Here is a 23,674-nt window from a genome sequence, read left to right as displayed (position 1 = left end):
TGCAATATTTTCCAAATCCAAGTTTGCAATCAAAATGTTTAATTTTATTAAACATCTTTGAAATTAAGCAATTATTCAGTAAACTGAAAAAATATTTTAGCTGGGTTGACTTGTACATAACTGAGCTACATGGGGTTAATGCTTCAATGATTGAACGTATCGAAGTCTGTGCCAATTCAAGTACGTAGCAAGACCATTTCTATATGTTTTGACTGTATCCATCTTGCAGAGCATACACATCGGTTAATTAGTTTGTTTCTAACCTGTTCAAAAACATTTTTCAACTCCTCATAAACAGCTCTACAACCAAAAATGATAATAATTTAGGTTTCAAGTGCCAACCAATTGCAGCAAAAGGGTTGAATATCAAGATTGTATATACATCTACTCTCAGTGTTTGATACTTGAAAAATTTTTTTTTTTTTTTTTGGGGGGGGGGGGGGGGGGAGATGGCTATTGAACACGCTGCATGCAGAGCAAGTTTAAGAGGATTAAACTTGTCTAGATAAGGATTACGAGACTGTAAAGTGCACAACAGCGGTGTAATCCTAATAAGAGGATTAAGTTTCTAAATACATACTGTTGTACTTTGCCAACTTGACATGGGGAAATCTCGTAAATGACAAAATTAAGAAAGTTCAGGTATTCCTGAAACAGTTATTTGCCATAAAAAGTCACACTTTACAATGACAACTAAATAGAGCATAATACGAAAAAGCAAAAAACCCCCCCAAAAAACAAACCTAACACTTTCTGAAAATAAGCAAGCTTGTTCAATTTGACACTATTTCATAATAAAGCTTGACAAGTATTTGCCTTTGCAAAGTTTTACAACATGATTAAATGACAATATGACATCAACATTATACATCTTGATATCTATCAATTAATGTTGATTTTCTTACTATTATCAAACACTCTGGAACCAAATTCTATAGATACCGTGATGAAGTTTAAATTTTAATTAACAAAGAATGATATTGTTGCCACCTTGCCACATATATCAAATTGGAATTTTCAAATTACTAGCTACTATTTTGAAACATTAATTAAATTTTTTAGAGGAAATACACTGATTCTGACAGTTATTGATGTAGAAAGAGCATTTTCCTTCCATGGGAATTCTTTCCATTTCACTGTCCAGTATTCATATGAGTAGAGAGATATATACGAACGTTTCATACATCATCCACACTGATAATCAGCTCAAGCTGCTCACAAGTTGGTTATGTCTGCTTTATAAATTTTCAATCAAGCATATGAAATCAAAATTCCCTTGACTCTGTCAAAATTTTCCCTTCAGCTTTCAAATTTATAATCTGTGTGTGTGTGTATATATATATATATATATATATATATATATATATATATATCCCTTCCTTGTCCTGAAGAAATTCCAAGAAAATAAACTGTTGAAATTTTCAATGATGGAAATGTTTGATCCTCTCAATAGCCAACTGTGCTTCCAATTATGCATGGAAATGCAGTGTGAATTCAACACAATTTCAAACAAAAATTGGGGCAATAGGATTACATATTTGTGATATGCTCTGCATTTCTGAAAAGCATTTTTTATGCTGGCATATTCCTTTAGAAATCAGTGATGGTAATATAACATAGCACAAAGGAACAGATCTCTGTCTATCCAGTAATCTCTGTGCCAGTAATCTCTGAGCTTTAAGCTGCAAGATCCTTTGATCTTAGCGCAATTCATATGTACTAACCTCCATCTTACGAAAAAATAGAATTTGTTTCCTCTTTGTCGGATATGAGTAATTCAGAATTTTTTTATTTCAACTACCTCAATGAAGGGAAGAGAAGGGTTAATTCTTTCGTAAAGTCCCATTAGTTCTCTCCCCAATCAACTCAGACACTTTTTGGGAAAACTGGATGCCTTCATACATTGTTGTGAACCACAGATAAAACCTAATTCTCATACTGATCAACAGATATGGTAATATTCGTTTCTTATGAATATTGTTTGAACAATTATTTATTTTTTTGAAAGGGAGATTGAAGGATTTTGGGTGCTTCAAAAAAAAAAACCATGTGGTTATCATCAATTTGTACTGAAATCAGACGGAGAAATGTGCTGGGTGAGTTTTTATCAGAATGGATTACTGTGTAATATTGGAATGGATGAGTAAATGTGATTCAATATGATGCCTCTCAGAGCAAAGAGAAATGAGAGTTAACTATTTCAACAAAGAACTGAAGAGAGGTGAGACAACGAAAAGAGACAAAATCTGACTAAATATGGACATAAATTTCGATAAAACAGAATGAAATTAATAATGAAGCAAAACAAAACAAAATGAAGTGAAAATGATAATCTGCAAAGTTGAATAAAGCAATACAGAGCAAAGCAAGGCAGATAAAGAGCCAAGAAAAAAAAACTTTTCGTGTTTGCTTAACTTTACTTTTCAGACAAAGCTTAGCAACTCTTTAATAAAAGGATAAAAGCTAACTTTTAATACAAGATTGATTTCCTTTGACACATTCACGACAAACAACATCCCTTGTACTATGATTTGTTTCCCAAGATATAATATAGTTTTAATTTCCGTATAATATTTGTATTTCATATCAAGTTAATTAACAAAAGTCTCATTTACTCTAATTTATAAACATTACTTTCTTAAAGTCATTCATGACTATTTTCAATGAAGACAAAGCACAATATTGTTGAAAGCCCACAGCAGTTCCCTTGGGTATATTTATAAGCCATCCCACTATAGACAACATCCTGCTCAACAAATTAATTAAACTCAGTACACGCTCTGTACTTTTTTATTGATGTATTTTCAATGGAAGATGGGCAGTTCATGTACATTTATAATAAAAATTTGATCGAAACGCGGAAATTAACTGTAGCTGATTTATCATTCTATGACAAAAACCTTATTTTTTTCACTCTGGTAATGGTAAATACTTTTGTGAGTTTCTTTTCTAATTTATTTTTTTTTTATTTCACTTTATTTCGGACTAAATCAGTCCATAGAATTCTGAATTCACAGGAATGAAAAGTTTCTAAGAACATTACAAAAATATAATATTTCTTTTGTATTTATATTGTGTTGAAAGAGAAAGACAAAATCAAAGGTACAGCATTAAAGTCTTATTTGAAAATCTGACTTTCTTAATATTCTCTGTACACATGTACTCAGGTAGAATGCAATAAAACATTCATTAGTTATATACTGATATTTCCTAATTCACAAATCATGTATGGAATATATTCAAAACATATGCAAATAGTATTATAACTGACTTGTGTGCAGTTATCATATATTCAGGGATTTTTAGCTCAGAATTAACAGGATAAGTAACTACTTTAGGAGCCCAACTTCACATGACATTTTACATTTCTGCTCTCCCTATACATGATTGCTTTGATATAGTCATCAGTAAAAGAAAACCCCAGCCTGTTTTATCACCCTCAGCAAAAAAAACTGAATGATCTTGTCAACAAAGCTTGACGAACACTACTAAGTTTAACTAATGAAGATAAATTGCCTCAGTTTGTCTGAGACAAATATTGATGGTTACATTGTAATGCCAATGAAAACATCCATCACTGTTGAATTATCAAATAGTTCTTTATATCATTGGAGCTGCTAGGATTCAAATTCTATTTAAAATTATTACAATATTTTAATGGAAAGTACATATCATTTGACTCATCAACCTTTGTCTTATTATCGTCCATTGAATTGTTTTCCGCTATTTAAATTCAAAGGCAATACACACACACACACACATATCACAGAATTTGCTTGTTGTGTGTGTGTGTGTGTGTGTGTGTGTGTGTGCTTGACACGCATACAGAAAATTTACTGCATATTACTGCATGCTACAAACATTGTTCAAACAGTAAAAAAATGTTGTTTTTCAAGTTTTGTGACAAATCTATATAAAGATATTTTAACCTGTTGACCCTTATTCTCTGTGAACAGGTCCACTCACCATTGATAAGGGATGGACCATTAGACCTTGGGAGGGGGGGGGGTGGTCACAATGAAATTGTGAAAATTTTTTTTTTACTATTGTAAATTTCTGAAATTTTTTTTTTCCAATTGAGATTAGCTGTGCAATTTTTTTTTTTCAGAGTAAATTTTCAGATTTATAATTTTTTTTTAGTTCGTCGCTGTCTGAAGATAAAGAGGGCAAAGATGTGGTGCCAAGCACCACAAGCGGCCACGAAGCGGTCACGGGGGGGGGGGAGGTCAGGAGATGGGTGTCCCCCTGCTGCTGTTAAAGTTTTTGAAAAATAGAGATTAAAATGGTGTTATTTGGTGGCACTTGGGGAGTATTTTTGCGGGGGGTGGCCAGGAGGGGGTTTCCACCTCCTGCTGTTGGAGCTTTTGAAAAATGGAGATTAAAATGGTGTTATTTGGTGGCACTTGGGGAGTGTTTTTGCGGGGGGGGTCAGGAGGGGGGGTGTCCCCCCTCCTGCTGTTGGAGCTTTTGAAAAATAGAGATAAAAATGGTGTTATTGGTGGCACTTTGGGAGCATTTTTTTCGGATAACACATCTTCCTCTGAAACATGGTCTTCTTGCTCCTCAGTAGCTTCCTATAAGTTTTGAAAATTGACTATTTTGTTTCCTCGCTTCCCTTTCTACTGCGTGGTGAAATGCCTACATTCACCCCACCAAACATCATGCATATCTCATGATTTACAATTGATTTTGACAAGCTGAGAAGCTAAAATAAGCTAAATAATATAGTTAAATTTGCATATTTGTGTTTTTAGAGCAATTGATGAACTTTTTTGATCAAAACATCTAATTCGCTGTAGCAGCATGTCCAAATTGATTGGATGTGTATAGATGTGTTGAAATTTCAATATTTGTCTTTTTTAGGGCAATTTATGCCATTCATGGTCAAAAAATCTGTATTCTCTGAAAGGGCTTGTCCAATTTCTTTGAAATTTGCTACACAAAAACGATTATTCATGCAGATTTATTCAGTATTTGCAATCGAGAAACTTTCAAAGTTCAACCCTTTTGTGTGTTTTTGTGTTGGGATTTGTTGGATAGATGGCATTCTACGTAGTGTATTGTTGAATGTTAAAACATGTGTTGCTGTTGTTTTTTGAGGCTGTTTTTTGAGAAAAAAAGATTGAAAATGCCTTTTTAAAAGCAAAATAATACATAATGACTTGATATGTTTTTTTATTACTATTGACGTGTTTCTACTTGTTCACCCATTCTTGCATTCATCATTGATTCTTGCATTCATCATTGCAATAAAATGCTGTGAAAAAAAATGAAACTGATGTAGCCTGCATCTGTTTACCTTGATCTTAAAAGGCAAATACAACTTTCTGTCTTGACAACCATACCATAGTTTCAATGTTTTACCTAGTGTACCTGCTTGGTTTGTACGCAGGAAACAAGTAGAAAACAGTCTCTATAATTTCATAATTTTCAAGTGATCAGAATACAAAAGTCCTGAAAAGCTAAGATAATCACAACTTCCAGTATAAGGGGTACAGTCACTCTAAATGTATAAATTACAATTAAAAATGTGCCTGGAGGATGTACTAAAAAATAAAGAAAGTTGCTTTCTGTCGGTAAAATCTAAAAAAAACTCAAAATTTTAAAGACTTTTGCAGATTTTTTTTTACGCCTTTGTCTTCTGATTTATTTTTTTTTTATTTTGCAAACTAGTTTGAAGATTTTTTTTTTCCTAACTTTTTGCTCTGAAATTTTTTTTTTCTGTTTTTGACCACCCCCCCCTCCCAAGATCTAATGGTCCGTCCCTAATGATGAGTTTGGGCCAAACCACAGTGGCGAAGAGGTCATAAACAAAGACAATGAGCAATGTCAGCACACTGTGGTATGTCATGGTACACTTTAAAGGAATAATTGATGGCAACTACTGGTAGAGTTGCAAATTTATGCAAAATTATATGTGATGCGTGGAAATGTTTGACATTGCTGTCAGTGTCACATCGTGACGGATTGCTACATGCAACGTATCTTTACCCTTCAGAATTGTTGTGACATTGGAAATAGTCTAGAGGGTTTATCCATACCTCAAGAGTGATACAAGCTAATCAAATGACTAAAGGGTATTGGCACGGATGATGAAATATGCTGCAGTGATGAAAATTGCAAGGTAATCTATTCGGACGTGAATTGACTCGGTTCTCTGCTAAGAGAAAAGCATGCAGCTCATGGTGTGTCTGAGTTTTATGTTTCCCGAGCTATGATGCAGTTAATACAATTTATATGGTGCTGAAGCCTTTCTCTGGTGGAGATGCTGTTTAATGGAACTGTAGATATCACTGAATGCTTGTAATGTTTATCATATAGCTTAATTGACCTAATAAATACAAAAAAATTCACCACAGACACTTTATCAGAGGCAGAGAGCTAAATTTACTCCAAATTACAAAACTCACTGCTAATGACTTGTTTGTCTTCCTTAAAACATAATTCTTAAACATAATTCAAGACATGTTACAATATTATTATAAACCTCTTTGAACATTTCTATTTAATGCTCTCAACTACTTAAAATTTTGAGAAAAAAAATTTATCTATGACATTCATTCTCTCACAAAATGCACTTCTGACGAATATGAACATCAAACTATGAGAACAAAAGAGTGTAAATGTATTTGTAGCCATGCATGAATGAACGTTAAAATTCAAAACAATGACTTTCGTATATATTCATGATGTCTTTCACAGCTAGACTAGCCTGAATTCTGTTGAATAAGTTTGTGAAACTGGTATTTTAATTTTTTCCCCAGGGGAAATTTAAATTTTTGATAGCCAAGGATGTAAAAAGGACACCAAGCGAGTTCATGATGGGTGCTTTCAGTTAAACAGTAAACCTAGCTTTACAAAAGAGCCTACTATAGAATGCGTATGGGCAAGTGCACTAACAGTAACCTTCAAGCATTATAATTCTGCTGTATACAAATGCAACCATTCAACCTGAGCATTCCAAGCATATGTCTAACGTAATCAAAACTAGTGGACTGCATGGAGGAATTGTATGTAGGTGACAAAAAGAATCATTACTGATCAAGTTCTCTTCACCCGTGCAAAGATTAAATACCATGTGAAGATCATCTGTTTTTACCCTTTACTTGAACATAGCAGAACTAAAAAATATTCAAAGTGATGAGTAAACATATTATACACAACAGTCAACCAAACTAATAAAAAACTCTTTGCTTTTGGGGTTCACAAACTAAAAACAGGGTGCTAACTAGGAGAGCCAGCCCCAAGAAATGATTGATCCGTGCTGCTAACTTGGGATAGAAATTATGCAAGCTGGTGAAAACCCTTTCCAGAATTTCCCATCTTTATCAAGAATTTGAATATCTTATACCCAGCCCTTCACAGCTGACAAAAATTAATCTGCAAAGAGCAATAAGCTCAGCAAGATAGGATGGAAAGTGATTTGCAAGACGGAGATACAACAAATAATCGTGATGCAACGCCATAGGTGAGTATATCATAATGAAGTTAAAAGTGAAAGATTTTACACAATCAAACTCCAGCATCTGCACAGTCGTGCAAAAAATCCCGGAATCAATGATAAAGATTATTGTACAGAGCGGCATCTGACTTCAAAGGCTTCGCGTTCTATAGATATTCAACAAAAATTATTGACTCAGACTTATTTTTTTGTAAATATAACATTCTGCTCCACTTTAATTTCCAACATCTAAGCTAGACTCTGCTACAGCCTTACAAGTTGCTGCAGGTAGACAATTTTGATCTATACACCACGGGGAAAGTGAATACAAGCTACTTTTTAGCAGATTTGCATAATTCAAAAGGCAGATTTCCACGAATTTATTGCTTGAAATAGACTATGTACAGCATGTGATAGAGCATTACCTATTTTACATTACAATGGCCAAATAATACATTGGCTTGTAATGATGATAGTAGGAACAATAAACTCTTAACGTGTTTTTTTCATTGAATCAGGAAAATAATCATGAAGAAGCAGTCATGTCAATCTTTTTCCTCATGTTTTAATTGTTCAATATGTCATCAGCATCTTCCCTGAATATGATGAAGCACGCTATGGACTACAGACTAGCTTATATTATTCAAATATCACCAGTGAAAGGTGAATTCCTGTATAAAAGAGCAATTATTTTTGACTATTTGACGACCCCTTAACCCTTTTCACCACAATGGTTTAGCCCAAACCATCCATGGTGATTGTGGACTTGTTTACAGGGAATTTGGGATAAACAGATTCAAATAAACGCAGACACGATTTTCATGGACTTAAATGTCTTGCTTAGACCTTTACAACACACGGTGATTTTTACTCGCTTGAACGGACGGTGATGGTGTATGTAACAGAGTAAAGGTGTCCGTCACAGTGATCTTCTCTGGGAACCTTGACTTTTGATGCTGATTTTGAATGACTTTATCTGGAAAAGACTTAATGGCATTGACTCAATCACTGATGTGAATCTTTGATGGTGAAATCAGCAAAGTTAAATCATGGAGCTGGTTGAAAAAAAGGCACAAAAGAAAACTAAATTTAGAAGCAGTGTGGAGGCAGTCACGCCATGCTATTCAAATTCTGTTTTTACAGAAAAGAGTAAAGTATTTTCTTTTAATTTTAGCTGACACAGCTATCCTAATGTCTCATGGTGAGTGGAGTTCCACAAAATTTCCCCTGCAACTTTTTCGATCAAAAGGATAAACTGAAACGCTACGCTTGAATTTCAAAACTTGAAAGCTGTGGTAAACGTTCTGATATATTTGGAGTCTTCGGATAAAAACATCACAACAGCTGGATGGGAAATATGAGCTCGGTGAATAAGTAGGAAATACAATCAGCGAAAAAAAAGGAAAGAAGTGTTATCCAAAATTGCTGCACACTAATGGCTTCTAATGACATGAACAGCTGATATCAGAGCCGTGAAAATAGGTTGAGTGGATGATGGGATCTCCAGGAACTGTTGCCTCAATGGAGACATCGTACAGTGTGCATAAAGTGCTTTGTACCAGACTCCTGAGAGCTGTAAGTCCTTTGTCATCTGCAATTGTCTCTCAAGTGTCTTATTTGTTGAAGACGAGTCATTTGAATCCCTATTTTCCCTATCGTTTCCTACTAGTGCGTGACACTGTTATACATATACATTCCTTCCTGCCCAGACTGTCTGCTTTCTCTTTCTTAACTAGACACAAATTTGCAATTCTTCCGTTGTAACTTAAGCTGTTGTTTACCCAAGCAGTAGATGTCTGTTCTTATCAGTCCGGGTCAGCTCCAAAATTGGAGACTTATTATGATAATGTATTCCGGCATTCAGCCAATCATCGACCAGATTACATCATTAATAAAGTACAGGTCACGCTGGGTCACAAATTACCCACCAAGTGTGATCGGCAGTTTTGGGCCGCTTATTAAGCCCCTGTCTTGTGAATTTCGACGAATTTCGACAGTCAACATAATCCACGTGTTCTGCAGAAGGTCATGTCCAACAAGGAGTCCGATTAGTGAACAAATATTCGAAATATTGACGATTCATTTCTACCCCCAGTTTATCGATTTCGCTCAAGTACCGAGAATCATTTTGTGGATGTTCGTCATCTCTATTAGAAATACTGTTATAAAGGTTATTTGTGTAGGTACGCGTATAACATTTTGCAAGAAAGAAGAGCAATGTCAGAGCTTTAGAACGATACCTGTTTTGTAGTTGTCAAACGCAGACTAAATGTTGACAGAGTGACCACACAACTGTTCCCCATACGGTAGAATTTGTATCGCTGCCATCTCCGATACAAATGGGGTATTCTGAACGATCTGTGTAGGTACACGATTTATATTTCGCAGGACTTCAAGCCAGAGTCTAGGAATCACAGCGATATATGGGGTTTGGTTGTCTTAGCCAGAATAAAACTGGTACGCGATTTTGAAATTGTGTTTTGACAGAGTGGCCACACAACTGTTCGACATTATGACAGAATACGGCGCGGGAGTTCGACACAGTATGGCGTACGTAACGAAGGACGCATGTGGAGGTTGCCAGGAAATACAATTTTTACTGATGGCGCGCTGGCCGCTGATTGGCTAATGAGAGGGGGGAAATATTATGGTATAGCGTCTCCAATTTTGGAGCTGACCCGGACTGCTTATTGGGTGTGGAGCCAACTGTTTCCTCCTGTCCAGACTGTCTGCTATCTGTTTCTTGGACAAAGAAGTCACAATATGCAATTTCTCTATTGTAACTTTAGCTGTTGTTTACCCAGGTAGTTGATATCTACTCTTATTGAGTGTGCTGGCACTGTTTCCTCCTGCCCAGACTGTCTGCTTTCTGTTTCTAGGTTGCATAGAAGTCGCATCATAAGTCTTACATTTTAACTACAGGTAGAATGTGCCTTGTTGACAGATATTTGAACTCTCAAACCATTCAAATTCTTTTCTGATCTACCATTTGTGGGGGATTCATTTTAAAGCTCATTGGTAAAGTTTTTTTGAAAATCAGAATTTTATTTTTCTCCATAGAGTTAACACAGGAATGGCAGCCACTTTGACTTTAAATATCGGTAAATCTTGGGTAATTTCTTTCTCCAGTACCAAAATTAGCATGGTGACCCCCCGTTTTTTATTCTTGATTTTCAAAGACAATTGTTGAAAGATTCCTTGGGGAAAATTTGAGCAAAAGTTAAATTATTTCACTTTTAGGCGCATACTACCTTAATCTGTAACTTACAACATGTAGGAACAGTTTTCCTCCTGCCCTGACAATCTGCCTGCTGTTTCTTTGACCATTGAAAGAGACTTCATATTTGAACTTGACCTGTTTATCATTCATACTGATGGATCTTATACCTGCAGGACTTTTTAAAACATCTGATTGACTATGTTTTAAATAATAATTCTTTCTACAGGTCATCAAAAAGCCATATCCTACTTGGCAGTATACTGGTAAATGTAAAAGCAAGTGCAAATTCAGATGGAACATCACCATTTCATGGAGTAGGCAAACCACATTTTCAATATTGCCTGCATATCAGTGACACTGATAATTGTCTGAAACAGAAAACCTATTTTTACAAACAGAAAGCTATATAATTGGTAGATGTTGATTTTAAACTTTTCATGCACAAGTTCCTTGTACTTAAGGTTCTTTGTAACGGTACTATAACGTAAAATTGCTTTGGGTCAAGATTAACTTGAAGCTAGCACGCTGTAAATGGATTAAAATACCACCAACATTGACTGACAATTGAGAACTCCAGTGTTACACCCATTGTGGCGAGCAGTGTTACCCTTCATGAGCATAATTCATCTCTGCAAATATCTGGAATTCGCAGAAGTCATACAATTTGTATGTTAGGATGAATTTTATACGCTTATACTGTAACATTGGTTGATAAATGGAAGATTCCCTGAAATTTAGTTATGGAGTTGTCATTTCGGCTTCCTAACTTGTTGCAGATAGTTGCTGTTTTATCTATAAAGATTGCTGAGATGCGAAACAAACATTTCAATTTCTTGTCAGTATATATTCTCACGCATAGATCCTAAAAAAGAGGGTCTATGGTATGAAATCAATTCAAATTTAGCAGATTATGGTTCATTGAATATTTACACAGAACAGGCATATGCATGCCAAGTTTCTGAACTCATTCACTTACTGAAAACTTAATCACATGGTATGGTAAATGTCAGGTGTTATATGTTGCCGTGAGCAACCTGATGTTAATGTTGCAGACTTACAAAGTATATTTCATTGACTTGAAGGTGATAACAGATGATGCTATCAACCTTTTATGATGTTGTCATAAAACCTAGCCAATAAATATGAGCCTCTTTCATTGCATGACAGTGAGTTCACGTTAAAAATAGATGGTGACAGAAAGTGAAGAGATAATTGACTATATAAGGTTAGATTCTAATGGCAAAAATTCCAATGGGCAAATAACTGGGCATAAGGAGTGAGAAAAAGAATAAGAAATCAATTCAAATTTAGCAGATTGTGTTGATTCCGACAACCAAGGTCTAACCTCTTTGCTTGCACACTCCTTTAACCAATACTGTCCACTGCAGCCAATTAGTCAAGCCTAATAGACTATATTTGACATGAAATGGAAATTAACATACCAAAGGAATTTACTTTTAGCCCTGTCGGAGAGTGACAGCTGGCAACAATTACTGTATAATGTAGGATATCCTATGAATGATCGATTGTGTCCAGTTTCATGTACAAGCTGACAACTTTTGAATTGCCTTGGGATGCATTTCATTGCAGTAGGTTGATGCCGAGAAATGTATAAATTACTATGTCAACCTTACATGTCTTTGTTACATTTCAATTTTCACCCCATAAAGAGATTCAAATTGCTGTCGGATTTCACAATTTGTCAAATTTTTTTGACACAAGTTGAAATAAGTGGTCCTGTTATTTTTCCCATAAATTGTTCCCCTTCTCCACATTTACAAATTAACTAATATTGCCAGAGTTATTAAATTCTATGTTTTGCGTCCACTTAAAATTTCACATAGCAAGAAGGTAAGCGGTTCAAAAACTGAAAAAAACGGCAATTTATTTAGTTATTTCCATTAAAACTGAATGCCCATTCAAGAATCCAAGACAAAACTATCTTTCTCCTCTACAACTTACGGTACACTACAATGAGACATTCTGTTAGCACACACGCCTTTTAAATACACTTTACAAAATTTGTAAACACAGCTTTGTATACAGAAAAAAAATGGCTGTCACATGGCCATATTGGCTCAGATCACAAAACAAATTGATGTGCATATATGACATAGGGAGTAATCCTTGTACGACATTTCAATGAAATCATTCCAGGCATCTCTGAGATATCTGCGTGAATGGACAGACGGATGGACGTACAGATGGATCAAACCTATAAGTCCCCCTAGACGATGTCCATGGGGACTAAAAACTATATGTATGGGTTAAGTCCTAATAAACTAAGGTTTTTTCCTGAAACTCCAATATCCTTTGTGCTCGGGGATGCAACATAAAAAATTTACAGTAATTACTTTGGTCTAATTAGCTTTGATGGTAATTTTTTATCCCAGAAACTATATCTGTCATTGCAGCCTTTAATTAGGACTAGGACAAAAGACATACGATAAATATTTACTCTTCAACAGAAAAATACATGTCATGGCTGAGCTTAAAGTATACATGGAAACATGATAGCGGTGGAAGTACTTTCAGAACACGTACTGAGAAGATCAAAATAAAGCTACTGCCATAGCAACAGGTGAAACCTACTATACCATGAGAAGAAATATGCTGCCAGTAACCATTGGGAGAATTAGAACTTTCATTGAAAAAAATGTCTCCTTGTTATCTGTTGCTTGTACCATTTCAGCGTCAATTTAATACCATTATCACATTTATAAATAACACTTATTAATAATCAATGTAGAATTCTAAAAGTCAACTGTATGAATTAATACATTGACTGCACATTAATGAACCAAGAATTTTGAAACCAGAAAGTTGCAGTCATACGGCAAAACGAATAACGAACTCTCGCGTTGCCTGGCAACATTTGACAGACACTTTGTATTGAAAGCACACTTCAATATTCTTGAAACCTTAATCCTGTAAATATCAAGGTTCAGTTTAAGGTTGGCGTCAGTTTGTTATGGCATATTTGCAATGACAAAAACAAGACATAAAACGCCGGGTCCACGTATCGACAATAAACTGCGTGTTCTTTCAGCGATTTTACTGCTCGGGGAATAAACTTTCATTATATGTAAATTGAAATTGAAGTGATTTTCTTATCATAACATCTGCATACAAACCGACAATCAGCTTAGCATACTAATTGATGGCAATAATTTCAACAATCGCCTGTCTCTTTCCCGCTAGATAACACTCACTCAGAATTCTCACTGAGGGGAAAAAAAAACACTTCACTTTCTCCACTGTGACTCGTTAAAGTGATAACTTCCTATTTTGGGCATTTTTTTCACATCAAGAAAATTAGCCACATTCACAACAACCATGAACTTCAGAATCATCAGAATTCAAGACATGATAATGACCAACTGAAACATTGCATTACTGCACCAAACTATAGCAGGTTTACACTTTGCTTGTGTAAATTTTCAGTCTTTCCGATTTAATTCAAGTAGAAACCAGATATTATAAAATTGCTTTCTGAAAGGATTTTTTTATGTAGCACAAATGTATACTAATGCTTATATAGTTGACGACTTTTTCAGAATGTTTGTATGATGCCTATCAACATATCTGATCTCTTAGCTCACATAAACAATACAAAAGCAAAAAACTTGTCAGATGATAACTTTGCAGCATTATCTATGACAGCACCATGTACATGTACACAAATGCATGTATCACACCTGTACATGCTTACACCTGTATACAAAGTATAACTGACACCAATCAGAGGTTCATGATTATAATTGTCCACCATGTTCTAGAAAGGTTTGATGTTTTTCTATAGTAAAATGATAATGATCAAGAAGATAATGTTTGAAAAGCATCTTCAGAAAAAAACAGAACTGCTTGGGCTTGAGGAAAGTGTTTTATGCAAATTCTTGATGCTGCGACAAATAATCTTACCTCCATGTCTTGCAGACACTAACATTTTAAGTCTTTTTGAATAAATGGATCGCGCCCATCTTCTGCCGCGTTGCAGTTTTCCCTTGGATGCAGACTTGGAAGCATTTCGCTTCAACTTGCATGACGTTGTTCTGTCGACCCCGTTCACTTTGAACTGGACGCTGGACCTCCTCAGAGGGCTGGGAGTCCGATCTATGTTCTCGGTCAGGGCAATGATCTCTGGGTTGTCTTCTTCCATGGTTTTCTTGTCAGACAGCGCACACTTGCATTAGCCTAATGCGCTCTACATGAGCAGTCCAAATGAATTATTCCTACGGCCTGCAGAGTTTACAATAATTCCTCGCACTTTCCCAAGACAGCTTAATCAAACAGCATCCTCAATTAGAGTACAGAGGTTAGGCTGGGATTAGAGGCTGCGCGAGATATTGATGAGCATATTGATACCAGGGGTGCCTGTATGGACCAGTCACAACCAATCAATTGGAAGACTCAGCCTATAATAACAGCATCAATGGCGCCATAATTGGAACTCTGTGTTATTGAAACCAAGCATTTTTCCAGCACAGCCACGGTACCACTATGGTAACAGGCACATCTCCGGTGCGAGCTGAATGTCTAGGAAGCAACTGGAGGTAGTTTTTCTTTACAGCAGTAGTCGACACACAATATGTGAAAGCCAGACATGCCAACAACAGCACATGCTGGAAAATACACTACCGGACTCAACCAAACAGCCTGTAGGGGTTTGTAGCATTCACAGCCAAGATGAGTCAATTTATATGGGTGTGCCTATAGTGCAACAGGGGTGTTTAAACATCGTATTTGGTAGAGCAGACACAGAGGGCAGTGCCCATCACAGCATAAAAAGTGGGTAAAAGACTTTAAGTTGATATTTTTATCCTTGCTATACCCATGGCATGATATAACACAATTTCAGCAAGTGAAATTACCTCAAATACTCCTCTAAGGCAAGATATAAGTTTATCAAAAGCGAATACTGGAAAACGTTTTTCTCCTCAGGCAATGAATCTAGCCAAGCGACATGAAGGGTCTCCTAACATCAAATATTAATGTAAACACATGGTGCCTACTACGAGAGATAAACGTTCTTCCATGATGATAAATCTTTGTCAAGAGAACTAATATCTATTAATCAGGACCATAGCAGATGTCTTTCTGAGAAATTGAAAAGGTGAATTTAACCACTGCAAATTTAATTAAGAAAGGAGAAACAAGATACAGACATCGATGCAAGGTTGTCTGGTTCCTAACTCGTTCATCATGAACTCGTTCAATTTTCAGTTGTCAATATTATAGTGTTTTCTGCCAGTTTTATTGAAAAGTTAAGCATATTGCCTTCACCTGAGTTTGATGCAAAATGCTTGTTAAAAGCGTACATGTAGTATAATTGAGCTACTGTCTCTGAAAATTGGCAATAACAGAATAAAATGCTCGTTTTGCTAGCTTTGCAGCTGGAAGTTTATGCAATATCTTTCTCTGAATTAAACATGAAAATGAAATTTTATATTGGAATTATGACTGCCATACAAACTGGTTGATATCCACACAGTACGTATTGGATTTGATATCAAATGAGAGCTCAACATTCATGAGACATTCATGGAGTGTGGGTGAATGTGAATCCCTGCATGAAGTGATCAGCAGACACTGGGAGGTCAGGTTGAGAGGGTACATACATGCAAGAATGGTTTTGTTTTTGAACCACTATGGTAGAATGCACCCAAGCTCAAGGGCAGATATTCTGAGCCTCTTAAACTTTTGCAATACAATTGTAGTGTACAACTTACTGGGAGCTCATTTTGAAACTAAGGGAACCTATAAAATTTTAACTCTGGCGTGCTTTAGTTTTGTGAAATTATGATGGTTGTGAAATGTTATTTTTACTCTTAGAAGTACAGCAGGTATGCCACCCATTTTGAATTTCAAAAGTCCGGGAAAAGTGGGTAATTTTTTTCTCAAGTACAAACTTAAACACGGTGACCTTGATTTATTTTTGATTTGAAAAGGAGATGGATAAAGTTCCATCACATAGAGTCCATGCAAAAGTTTAAGTCGCTCTATTTTAGGCATATACTGCCATCAATACAACTATATTTATACATAAAAATATTCTGTCTATTATGATAATTATTCTGAGTACATTCATATTTAATTATTATGGTCTGTAACCTACACATTAAAGCTGTTTTTACAATACCACTTCTGTGTCATTTTCATTCATATTCTACAGTATAGTTATATCATCATTACTGTATTTGGTGATCTCCTCATAGTTTTCATGAATCAAGATATTGTCTTTTCAAGACACAGTGTAATTGGATTTTTAGGCATGGATTTCTTGTATTAATTACATGTATCATAATTTGTAAGCAATTAACGACCAGAAATGTCAACGACGCTAATTAAACTTCAAATAATGCTGCCAGTATTACACAATATCTGCATGTTAAACGTTGAAACTATTATTAGATTCTACTTTCTCCTTCAAGATTATTTTCCTTAATATCTGAGCAGCAGATATGCAACTTTTGGTGTACAAGCACTTTTCATATTTTTTGTTCTTTGGTAAAGCATGGCATAGCTTCTTGATCTTTACAATACATCATGTAAGTGATGTCCCTATACTGTTCAACTTGTCCACAAACACATGTGCTGTGTAATATGTGCAATAAACAGATTACTGTCAACTGAATTTATAGGTCGATCAGCACAAGACTTAACAGTAAAATGGCATATTGTTTACACGTGAAGTGCTGCGCTTGCAAGGCTAATAGTTTGCATTTCAAAACATTGCTGGGAGACATACAATGTTCACTGGAACTAAAAATGAGCAAAATGTGACATCCCCAAATTCCATCAACACAATTTACATACTTAAACATTTTTTATTTCTATATCAAATAATACAATTTCTGCTTATTCTGTGTTTCTTTGTTTGAGTCCTAGTTCTTGACTTTGTTCACCCTTGAGGGAATTATGTCAATATGTTCACCGTTGAGGAAATAATATCAATAAAGTTATGTTATCTACATCATCACAAATATCAGAAGTACCATTTGATTTGCCATTAACACACAAATATTCTACTTGAAAGATGTAGAAAATGGTAAAGAACTGTGGCGATTTCACAAGGCCGGCAACCTTCATACTTGTGAGTTACAGAGTATTATAGCTGTCAATGAATTAGACTACAGTGCACTGACCCAGAGTTTTATAGTCAGCTTTGTAACCTAAGGATTTCCAAATCCCACATCCATTACTGCATCTACAGGGCCAGCCATCTCTGTGGAGAATTTTCTGTTAATCTTTCGTGGTCTTTGTGGCTTGTACATCTGTTTGCAAATCCACAGGGAAGGCCTGGCTTAATGCTTCTTATGACTTATCTAATTTAGTAACAGCTTGTGTGTTTTAACAAAAGGAAACAAACAGCTGGAGTTGTAATGTGGGTGGAACAGCAAAAATGACCTATCAATCATAACAGAGGCAGAACAGCTTTTTACATTAACTTACGAAGTGTAACATTGGATAATCATTTACTTTACATTTCTATTCAAATACATGTGATCACCGGCAGGCCCGCAGAGTCATTCTTTGAACTGCAAACACATGCAGATTTAAGGCAAAGAAAAATTAAAAGTTTGTTTCTCATCCTCGTGCGCGTCAATTCCGACCTGCTGTGTCAACCTTTTTTTCTGCTCATGAGGAAATAAAATAAAAAAAAGCCTCGCAAAAATGTGCGACGATAGTGCATTACACAGTGCTGTATAAAACAGAACTGTAAACAAAATAATTGACACTGACATTCCATTCAGAACTGTACACATATGTCAATGTTATATTTTAAGCTGTCAAAACTGTGCATTACTGCACTAAAAGTCAAACCATAGAACTGTTGCTATACAAAAATACTATAGAAATAACGGGTGACGTGCTGACCATTAACGATTATTTATGGGCAAGGCGAGAGGACAGCCAAAAATTGACGGGCAAGGCTTACTGAGCCCGTCAATTTGGCTTTCCTCTTGCCCGCGCCCATAAATAAACGTTAATGGTCAGCGCAGAGTCTGTTATCTCAATTATATTATCGATGAACCCTGAAAACCATCAAAATTTACGAAAATTTCCCGTGCGAACGACAATGGGGCCCCAGAATCTGTCTGTGAGTAGTGCGCGCTGCAAAAATTTTGCAAATCCGGTGATTTTTTGAAAAAAAGCGTCTAAACTTGGCCCACAAGTGCTCCATTTTTATTTTGTGGTTGATTATGATCTTTGTACAAATCACAATTTTCATTTTCGCTGAAAAGTTACTATGTTTACGATATTATTCATATTCACGGGCATGAAAACAAACCATTACTGTGTATTTGTGGGCAGTCACGTGGTTCAGCTCCACCAGTCAAAATGCGACAGCCAGGGCATGGTAATATAATAAAGCAACACTGCTGTGCATTTATCTCTGCGTGCATTCCTATGTTGTTTTCATGTTTTTTGCATGTTCTTGTTGGTTGCAGAATAAAAAAAAAATTGAGAAGAAAAAAACCCCGTCACCGCATCATTTTTTGCAATATGTGTAGGATGAGAAACAAACTTTTTATTTTTCTTGGCCTAATATAGCCATCATAAATATACTATGATAGTGTTACATGGAAATATAAGTCAAATCATCTACCACTTTGTAAACTCCCTTCATAATTAACATAATTGAAATATACTTATTAATGCATTTTCGCTCTAGCACACAAAGCTAACACACTAGGCAACATCATTGTAATTATAGTGTAGAGGTTCGATCTAGTATGCTACATGCATGTACTACCTGACTCATGAACAGGGGATGATGAATTCTAGACTCAGGGCTGAAGACTGGGATACCAGACTCATAAAAGTTAACGGACAGACTGTCAGATCACAACAATGAAAAGCATGACTGATAGAGGGGGTGATCCTGCCAATTAGGCTCACACTGGCATTTGTCAGGCACTTTCACTTTACTATAAGTTCTCCCCATTACGTAATGGGTATCAGACGATGTAAATAAACCTAGGCATCTGTGCACTAACCGATGGAATGAACCGATGAACTGATTAATGTGAATGACTTGATGAATAAGTGAATAATTGACAGACAAATATAAATGAGTTAACTAAATACAAAAATGTTACACAATAAGTTGGCTTATAAACCAACCAACATATGATACTCGGTACAAATTTTTTTTACTAAGATAAGAGTTTTTCTGAAAGAAAAGTACATCTTACGGTAGATTTTTAATATGTATATACTGTAGTTGAGTTGAAGGTAAAACTCTTCAATACTTCCAGCAGTCAACAACTTGCGCAATACTATACTGCATTGAGTAACTTTCTATGAGGTAGAAATCGAGAATTTGTGGCGATGTTTACGACTAGGAATAAAAAATTCATGGAATACCCGCAGCAGTGGCGATATTGATGTGGTGATTACAATGTTCATAGCAGCTTTGAATTCAACAGAGTAATAAATGAACACTATCTCAATGAAAACTGCATTTTAACTGCCTACAAAACTGTAATCTTCATACACAGATAATTCTGATATATAGTCTGTACAAAACTGGGTGAAATATTATTTTTATGAACAAAGCTAAAATTCATCGTATTGATAAGCTCAGAACTGAGATTCTGACTTTAGAATGAAGAAACCTACTCAACAGTAAAATTGCTTGCGGAAAGTACTTTGGGGATAGGCTTGATGAGGCCGACTTTTTTTGCAGACTAACAGTCGAGTTCAACTCAGGGCTAATTTTACTACTGCCGCTGGTTAGGGGAAAACATCGCCCATGCACCTATAAATTTAAATCAGTTGTTCATGTATATACCAAGTTAACAAAGTTAAATTAATGTGAGATTTTACATGCATTGCTAACAGTTGTATGAACTTTGGGAAAAAATCACAGGTTTTTAGAGTCGGGGACTAACGTTACTGATGCTGACAGATATCAGTAAAACTTCGTAAAACGTTGTTGAGCTGTTACAGCTTTGAATGTTCAGTGCATGGCATTATGGGTAAAAACCACTGCCCTGGTTAAGGCAAATGTCCATTAGCAGTTCAAATTTCTTGTACGTTAAAAATTGAGCTAATACTGCATGAGGAAAATGTAGTCTAAACATATGCTTCTTAATGGCGTTGTGCTGTTTAGTTTATTAACACTGCATGACCTTAGGGAGTTCCTTATTCCTCAAAGTTTATTCTTGTATTTATCAAATTCATTTACTCCTAAAGACATGGCTCACACACACTGCTTGCTCAAGGACATGAACGTGCAATAAATGTATGATTAATTGCATTTCACAGAGGAAGGTGTCTCTCAGGTGAACTTTCAACACATTGCAGTCTATGATTTACTGTTATTTGATACAATAAGTCATATTGTCACCTTTTTTAATCTTTCTTTCATCCTTTCAAAACAAACTGTTGCACGTTATAATTATCGTCCAAGTTGATCCACGGCATTCACTGTGTGTTGCCTTCTTTTTGTTACACGACTGTATGATCTGTGATTTATCAACATTGTATTCATAGTTGAAAGTATTCATTTTGACTAGATTTTCAGACTTAATTGAACAATCCTCATTACGATATTTGCATTAATTTTACGATTATTTCATACTCAGGGCATCAGTTGCATTCTGTAGAAAAATAAAAATTTCATGAATGCATACACCCTGACACGTATTTTACAAAAAGAAATTATGAAGATAATATACATGTACTATGATATTTTCAAGTATGTTCAGTTAAGGCTGAATACTATACAATAGTACACTGACTGTGAACTTGATGTTGCATGGTTATTTTGTGAACTGCCAAAATATAATTGGAGTTATACTTTACAAAATGCAAAATTTAACATACAATAACTGGACTATTCATTCAGACAGCTACTGAATATTTTAAAAACTGTAGGAAGTGTGGAGACTATATCAATATATTGTATAATATTCATTATTGATATTGATGAATATTGATAACATTCATTAGTATACACACAGCCCGTTGTAGACAAACATCATGACTGTATTTTATATATATATATATATATATATATATATATATATATATATATATATATATATATATATATATATATACATATATATATATATATAAACTTAAGTACATAGTACATGGATTGCAGATTGATGTTTTTACACAATCATGAACCAGTAAACTAGTTGTCAATTGATGTTTTTGCACAATGCAATAATTCTATCTGTTGTGTTCACCTAACTGCATGGGGTAGTGCGTCAGAGATAAGAATGATAAAGACTGTAATAACAGCTAGAGACCATATGTCAATGCTTCATTGTGTAGCTGTTAAAATTGGTTATCATTGGGAAAAAAAATATAATCAGTGACGTTTGCACTTCATAATGCAATATTTCTCAAAAATCAACTGATAACATCCAACATACATTTGGGAGTTGCATTATAATCTCTATTGGGACTCAGTCAATGGGACTCCTGAAGGTCATGGTGCACTTCAACATTCAGAGAAAATGCACACACTCTATGATAATTCTCAAACAGAAATAATGATATCTGTGTCTTGCCGTCTCCATGGTGATACCAAGAAGTGCTGTATGCATGTACATGGGAGATAAAAAGAAGTGAGGAATCGTCTGTGCGTAAAACATATGTCAGCAGTCAAAGAGCAAATAAGCTTGTGAGTTTAATTTCTCCACACGATGTCCTTGACAGTGCAACCAGGAAATGAACCTGTAGAATGTCATGAGTTACAGCAGTATGAAGAAGGCAGGTATTGATTATTGATAATTGTCTTGTTGGAGATCAAGGCAACTCATATATTTCTCAAACGTATTCTGGCCATTTCTTCATGAGAAAATTTGTTCAATATTCAAATTATTGTGAAATCAAAAATTTCTTTAATTCTTATGTAAAAATACATTATGTATAAGCACTACTATAGAGATAGCATATTTTCATAGGCCTATTATAAATGCTTTATTCCAAATTTTCCATTTCGATATTCAAGATGACCGTGCCTTAAAGGGACAAAGTCGGCCATTTTTCATGAATTTTGTTTGATACAAGATACTACTTATATTGTTTGACATGTCAAAAGATAATGAATGAATGGGTGACCATCATGCATATATTTGACCCCGGTTTTAGACACGATAAACGAAACCATTGCGAAAATGAATGACCATTAATTCATTTTCATGATGGTTTAGTTGATCGTGTCTAAAACCTGGGTCGAATATATGCATGGTCACCCATTCATTCAGTATCTTTCAACATGTCAAACAATATGGTAGTACATTGTATCAAACAAAATTCATGAAAAATGGCCGACTTTGTCCCTTTAATTACCAAGACCCTGTACACTTATTCAAATTATGAACCCAATTACTATTTTGAGGATGAACAGCAATTTAGTCACAGAATGTATCAGCTGTTGCAACAAGGAATGCATTGCTTATAAACAGCTTTGGCAATTACAGGGATCACAGTCACTGACCAAAAAATATTGACATCTCTCGGCAAATTGACAGTCTACGATGCATTTTGATGGGACAAGTCCACTTCACAGTATATCCTATAAATCTTATAAAAGTTAAATGTTCTTTAGAGAGACAATCATCGTGTTGAAGAGATGACAAAAATCAGAAAAAATAAGACTTGCATTTTGCTGTTCTGATCCTGAAGTTGTGAAAGATACATTGTGCAAATTATCTGAAATATATGCCACAAAGGAACTGAGAAGCTGATTATAATGTATTCAGTCTTGGTTGTCATTTCAGAATGAAAAATTCTGTGAAGTAATACTCTGTCTGTATATATTCCTCAATTAATTAATTACAAATTGTCAAGTTCTTTCACTTTTCACTTTCAATTTGAATTCAGATGAAGACAGATGGGACTTTACCCTCTAATTACCACGTACTTACTTTACCTAAAAAAAGTAAGTGAAACAGACAGGTCAAATCTGTCAGTTTCTCCCTGGCAGTCGAAATTTGAGCCTAGTGCAAATTGAATTCAGTTTGTAGCCCAATCAGTCAATGAAC

At 35.2% G+C, this 23,674-nt stretch overlaps 1 protein-coding gene across 2 annotated transcripts in view; it reads right to left on the bottom strand.

Moving 5' to 3' along the window:
* The window catches only part of LOC139138875 (solute carrier family 4 member 11-like), a 72,754-nt gene that overhangs the window by 36,358 nt on the left and 12,722 nt on the right, over nt 1-23,674 (bottom strand). Inside the window, exon 1 of one of the 2 annotated variants that reach the window (XM_070707450.1) lies at nt 14,583-15,294. The exons of the other annotated variant lie outside the window; for it this stretch is intronic. Within the exon in view, the coding sequence (XP_070563551.1) occupies nt 14,583-14,820 (238 nt within the window). The 5' untranslated portion in view covers nt 14,821-15,294. Of the gene's footprint in view, nt 1-14,582; nt 15,295-23,674 lie in introns of those variants that run through there. 2 annotated transcript variants of the gene reach the window in all.

Source organism: Ptychodera flava, chromosome 8 (genome assembly GCF_041260155.1).
Source record: "Ptychodera flava strain L36383 chromosome 8, AS_Pfla_20210202, whole genome shotgun sequence".
In the NCBI taxonomy this organism is placed as follows: domain Eukaryota; kingdom Metazoa; phylum Hemichordata; class Enteropneusta; family Ptychoderidae; genus Ptychodera; species Ptychodera flava.
This window is presented reverse-complemented; position numbering and strand designations above follow the sequence as displayed.